This window comes from Hibiscus syriacus, unplaced genomic scaffold (genome assembly GCF_006381635.1).
Source record: "Hibiscus syriacus cultivar Baekdansim isolate YM2019G1 unplaced genomic scaffold, ASM638163v2 tig00111008_pilon, whole genome shotgun sequence".
In the NCBI taxonomy this organism is placed as follows: Eukaryota; Viridiplantae; Streptophyta; class Magnoliopsida; order Malvales; family Malvaceae; genus Hibiscus; species Hibiscus syriacus.
Window position 1 is genome coordinate 1046512 of NW_024062951.1, and position 6264 is coordinate 1052775.

The 6264-nt window shown below is 33.5% G+C and overlaps 1 protein-coding gene across 1 annotated transcript; it reads left to right on the forward strand.

The window, feature by feature from the left end:
- Positions 1-402: 402 nt before the first annotated feature.
- LOC120149832 (diacylglycerol kinase 5-like) lies at positions 403-4567 on the forward strand. Its single transcript, XM_039162542.1, has 8 exons — positions 403-549; positions 892-940; positions 1732-1814; positions 2170-2237; positions 2642-2716; positions 3639-3726; positions 3818-3934; positions 4176-4567. Exons 1-8 carry the CDS (start codon positions 439-441, stop codon positions 4509-4511), a joined length of 927 nt encoding a protein of 308 aa, XP_039018473.1. The 5' UTR covers positions 403-438; the 3' UTR covers positions 4512-4567.
- The last annotated feature ends 1697 nt before the right edge of the window (positions 4568-6264 follow it).

Sequence of the window (6264 nt, forward strand, 5' to 3'; positions counted from 1 at the left end):
GGAAGTAGGCAGTGGGAAAGAATCATCATCTATTAATTGCCAACTCTTCGGGTGTAACTTCTAAATGAAGTTCTGGGAAAATTGCATGATAAAATTTTTTGATGGAAAAAAAATTCTGGGACAATTATAAGGTATAAAAACAGAGTCATTCCTGTTTAACTACATTGTCAAGAGAACCTTTCTTTCCCCATCTTTTGATTCCTTTCGCCATTATCTCTACAATCTGTTTTACGGAGGCCAAAATTTTGAGAAGCATTTTGCATCCCTTGCTCCTTAACTATCCGAGCCAAATTTATAGCTACATAACTGATTTATCTAAAAACATTCTCCTTCCTACATTGAATTTGTTTTTCAGTTAAGTTACAGGGTTGACTAACATAAGGAACTTCAGAATACTTACCGCTATATGCATTTTTGTGGTTCAGTTGGCATATTCTCATGAGGATGAGAGCTCCGAAGGAAGGTTCATGTGATCCTATTGCACCTCTGGAACTACCACACTCTTTACATGCATTTCATCGTGTCTCATCAACAGATGAACTGAATGTGGTGAGAAATTCTACTGTTACCTCCTTTGTCTTATGGTAATATCTTTCCCTTAATCTGTGTTTTTATGAGATCAAGAATGTGTACATTTTTTAAATTATCTTTCCTAAATTACAGAGAAAACTTTATATACCTTTTCCTGATTTCAAATGCTTTTTTTTAGTTCTTTCTGATTATACCATTGAATATTTTAGCACATAACTTTCCCTCGCACCTTGGATTTCAAACCCAGTTTTCTATCTAATTATCAAGTATTATGAAAGAAATGCAATATGTGTAAAGAAGCACAACATATTTTGTATTGTATTGCATTGCATCCTTACACAGAAAGTTTGTGCTCCTCAGGAAGGTTGCCATACATTTCGTGGAGGATTCTGGAATTACTTCAGCATGGGTAAGAGTACTTCCTTGGTTAAGTATTCTAGCTGTTAATGTTGTAAAAATAAAGATTTCATAATCTTCTTTTTTACAGTGTTTTAGTTGTACATCTGTTTCCATAATGATACTTAATGTATAATTGATTTTCTGCTATCATCAATTAACTTCTCTTTCCATTCCTTTTACTTTCTGTTGCCTAATGGAATTTGAACAATCCAGTAAACAATATATGATACTGTTAAAGATAAGATTGAACAAAAACTTTTCCAAATTTAAGGTTTCCTTAAACCTTTTGTTTTATTTGCAAAGTTTGTCTGTATATATGTTTCTTGGACTTGGATTTGAGTGTCAGAAACGGATATGCTTCCTACACAGGTTTGATCAATATTTTTTTTCTAAAGTTTATTTTACTTAGGATCATATCCCGTACCCATGTTTGTATATGCATCGGACTTGGGTGTTGTACATAGGTATTTAAGTAGAACATAACAGAAAGAGCAACATAGGCATGTACTATCATACAGTCTCCTTTCTTTCCCATTTTTGCATCCACATTTTAGGATAAAAAGGGAAAGTTATCCCCTCCTTTCCTGTTAGTGAAAGGCAGAATTCAATCTCTACTCCTGGTACAACCACTAAAAGACTTGGCTAAGCTAGTTGACACCTTCATTACTGTCTTGCAATCCAACATAAAGAACAGATTTGTTTATTCTCACCTTCTAGTTTTCTGGTGCACCCATCTTTGTTTTAACATGACAATTTGAATATTGGTTAACCTTATCTATAGCGTTGTAATGTTGTCTACAGGAATGTATGCTCAAGTATCTTATGCTTTTCATTCCGAGCAAAAGTTGCACCCTGAAAAATTTAAAAACCAGTTGGTTAATCAGGTGTAGTTCTCTCATAATGTCATCTGCTTTGCTTGATTGATGCAAGGGCACTTGCAGCCAAATCATTGGGGTTTTCCTTAAGCATGTTACATGATTTACTGCTAGCTGATGTTATCATGATAGACTTATTCTCTTTCACAATGTTTTTCATCTGTCTTTGTTGGTGATTTAATACAGATTTATCTTGTCTAATGGCATGCACTTTTTTATGAAATTTAGAAATGTTTGTATTTTTGTGTTCCTTTGTATATATGTATATCTTACCTGGATCTTGCTTGTCTTTGATACTGGTTCTTCCTTGAAAAGATGTTCCAGTTACTGAATTTTTCATGTTCCCCTACCTTATTTCCAACAGAGCAATTATGCAAAGCTTGGCTGTACCCAAGGGTGGTTTGCTGCTTCTATTTTTCATCCTGCTTCAAAGTGAGTTTGGTTGCCTTTTTATCTTTATGTGTGATAGTTAAAATTTTCTATTCAAATCAAAGATTAGGCTAACATTCAGGTTTCGTGGATTTTCATTTCATTGAAGATTGGCTATTTTTCTCTAATGAATTCCTTGATAATGGAAAATAAAACATAAATTCAAAAGAAAAACCAGGAAGGTGGAAGAATTGATAATAAAATTCTTATATGTTCCATATTTTACTACCAAGGTAAAATTGCATTTTAGCCTTTCATTTTGAAATAAATTATTACCATATGTATCCAGAAAATGTCCTAGTCTTCTAGGTCCTAATAGTTGGCTGGATACTATGGAACATCTCTGGCCGGATAACTCCTCCTCCTTTCTTAGGAAATTGAAAATTTTATATGATCTTAAACTTCAGGAATGTTGCCCAGCTTGCAAAGGTAAAAATCATGAAGAAACATGGTCAATGGCAAGATCTCCACATACCAAAGAGGTAACTTCCGGTTGGTCTAGAGCTATTCATATTTGTCATATGTGAAAGAAAACAATCTGTTCATACCAAAAATCTTGATTATGATATAATGTAGGAGAAAAGTATAGCGATAAGGTTCACATCAGGTGTGAAAACATTGATCACAACTCATAAGAAGCATTTGCTGATAAGATATATAGCTCATGATTCAGTTGTAACTTGTAGGAATCATTTTTCTGCCTAAATGGTAATTTTCATTTTATATATTACAATACTTGTGCCATGATATTAAAGCCAATATTGACTTAAAAGTTCAAAAATCTGCATTTTGGTTCGATCATCGAGAAGTGACGGTTAGAACCTGCCAAATCTCTAGAAGTTGGGTTACTGATTCTTATATCTTTTACATTAGCATTTAGTTATTAATGTTTCTATGTTAGAAATTCATTAATAAATAGTATAAGCGAATAAGTATAAAAGAGATTAATGAACCTAAATGAAAGAACGGAAAATACCCATTAGTTCTCTGGTGTAAAGAGAAAAGTGGTAATTCCCTATTCATGACAAATTTTCTTAGACAGATATATATGCAAAAGTTGGCCATGCTATATCATAAAACTTCTTAAGTTCCAAACCCGTATCTTTTTGAAAGCTTCAACAACATTTTCAACGCATAATGTGGTTCTCATGGCTTTTGGGCAACAAAGATGTCTTTTTCATCCATCTTCTCTAGTTTTATGCCCTATTTTTGTTAATTAGATGATTCATGCTTTGCATGTAGCAATGAAAACATCCATGGAGAGCTTTCTGTTAAGTAAAACCATGATCTAGTGTTTGTTTTCAGCTTTTCTGCTTAATTTCCAATTACGGCTTTCCCGTACTTACCCAAGAATGCTTATAATATCTTTCCCTTCTGTCCCCGGACCCCTCCCAATTTAAACAGCATAAGGTCGATCATATGCCTCATCTTGCCCAGCTTTTCTGGTGGTTTAAATCCTTGGGGAACACCAAGTGGCAGAAAAAAGAACGAGGTTAGTTCCCATTTTTTACGATTTATTATATCTGACATTTGTTTTGTATGAATCTGATGTATATTTTTTTTGTTCTCAACCAACTTTACAGAGAGACTTGACTGCACCTTATGTAGATGATGGCCTTCTTGAAGTTGTTGGTTTCAGAGATGCATGGCATGGGCTCGTATTGCTGGCTCCAAAGGGACATGGAACTCGCCTAGCACAGGTAATATTTAAAGAAGGCAGGCATAATTCAGTAGTGAAGCCACTTGATCTTTGACATCTTAGTTCATTTCTCTTAATTTTATGGGGGAATTTCTCAAATGAATGATCTAAATATTGTAAACACCTATGCCAGCATGCGAGCATAGACACATTTGTTTTTATCAACGTTAACCACTTTAGGTGTTCAATTCAGTAAACTACTTGTTTGGCAACATATGTTTTGTTTTTGTTGTGGAAATTAGGCACACCGAATCCGCTTTGAGTTTCACAAAGGTGCCGCCGAGCACACATACATGAGGATTGATGGGGAGCCATGGAAACAACCACTACCAAAAGATGACGATACAGTTGTAGTTGAGATTTACCACCTCGGTCAAGTGAACATGCTCGCCACTCAAAATTGCCGATCGAAAAGCATAAATGATGTTACATCCTCATCAACTCATCATAACGATGAAGACGACGACGACAATAGTGATGAAGAAGACTCCAGATCTGGGGGAGACGAGTTTAGGAAATTTAGTGCGGCAGACACATTCAGAATCCCAGACGAGGTTGATATTTCTCAACTTAGTTAAACATATAATAGTTCATTACTTATTCTGTTTAATAATGTTCGGATTAATTTATGTTTAATAATCTTTAGAATCACTCTTGAAACATTCAAAACCCTAAAAAGCTTGAAGCAAATGCATGAGGATTTCATATAATAATAGAATATACAAATGGTTTAAAGTTGATCCTACTAACATTTACGGAATCATTCAGGTTATCTTTAAGAAATCAATTGAATATATACAAATGGGGCTTTTTTTTTATAGATTAGCTGGTACGTTTTTGGTTAAACAAAAACTAAATTGCAAGTTGCACCCCCGGTGTTATGTGTCAGTCTTATCCTCTGAGTCTGAATGATGAACGTTTCCAGGGTGTTCATCAACTCACATGCACATATGACATATGCACGTATGTCTTCTGCCTCCAATCTGCAACATTCTAAAGATATTTGTTCAACAAATAAATTGAACATTTTCAAATTACATACCACTATCTAAAATCAAATTCAATCGTAGAATGTCTTACTGATATTGAAATATACCTCTCGATGCTTGATGTCACTTTGAACTCTTTAATCCACTATTGACTTTTTACCTACGCGTGAAAATCATCACACGCTAAGTATAAACTTAGTGAGGCAATTAAAACATTTAACAGTGCAATACAATTTATGCATGATTTTCAATATCAAAAATCAAATTTCCATAAAATCATTTTACTAACATATCCAATATTTTACCATGATAAAAATAATATAAAATCTCTTACCATTTATCCCATAAGCTCGTAAGCTTATTTTACCAAAATACTTACCATTTAAATTCCATAAGCTCGTAAGCTTATTTTTCCTATATACTTGCCATTATTCCGTAAGCTCATAAGCTTATTTACATGGTTACCATTTATTAACCAATAAAACATAATCTATAGCCAATAGCCCAATATTAAACCTTGAGGACCCTGGGTATTCGAGTAATATTTGTACCGTAGTGCTACACATAAGGTCGTGCCCACCATATACACCGAAGTGTATTATAAACCTGCAGTTGCTATACTCTATGGCATGCCAACTATACTATGTCCCTCAATGACTTATTTGGGCATATAGTCTACTTTATTCGATCCATCCATGGCAAAGTATATTATCAAATTTAACATTGGACAGTTCATACCCGAAAACATTCATGGTAAAATATCACATTTTTCATGATCAATGCATTTTAGTTTCATACTCTGACATATCAATGTCAATTTATAAAAATGATATACAATCATGCCGATATAAACAATGTCGACTTATCGCAAGTCTTCCTTATGATGTATAAAACAGCCATATATAATTTCATGCATGTATTGCACTCACCTTGACACTTTATAAATTTGCCAAAATATGAGCCTCACTATTGTTCCACAATAAACGCTCTTGATTTCCTTCAATCGCAAATCAATCATAATCTGTATAAATTACAAATTCATAATGATATATATGTTAGTATTGTACTAACATAAACATATCCCAAAATAATTCCATAACATACTTCAAACTCATTTCCACAAAATAATTAAGTACTTATTAATTCCTTTTTAACATTGAAACCCACTTTTCCAATTTACTCAAAATGGTTCTTCACCATTTTATCACTTGGATTCTTAATACCAAAAATTACAGCATTGAAACTATTTCCATTCAAATGCTTTTCCAAAAGCATAATTATCTTTAAGTACCCCAACTCTACAAATGTTGTAAATAAACCACAAATCTTTTCAAACTTCCAA

Bases quoted from the DNA above. Each gene is read 5' to 3' on its own strand.
- LOC120149832 (XM_039162542.1), top strand. From the start codon at position 439: ATGAGGATGAGAGCTCCGAAGGAAGGTTCATGTGATCCTATTGCACCT. The intron at 941-1,731 runs GTAAGAGTACTT...TGTTGTCTACAG, and splicing joins CTGGAATTACTTCAGCATGG to GAATGTATGCTCAAGTATCT. The intron at 2,717-3,638 runs GTAACTTCCGGT...CAATTTAAACAG, and splicing joins GATCTCCACATACCAAAGAG to CATAAGGTCGATCATATGCC.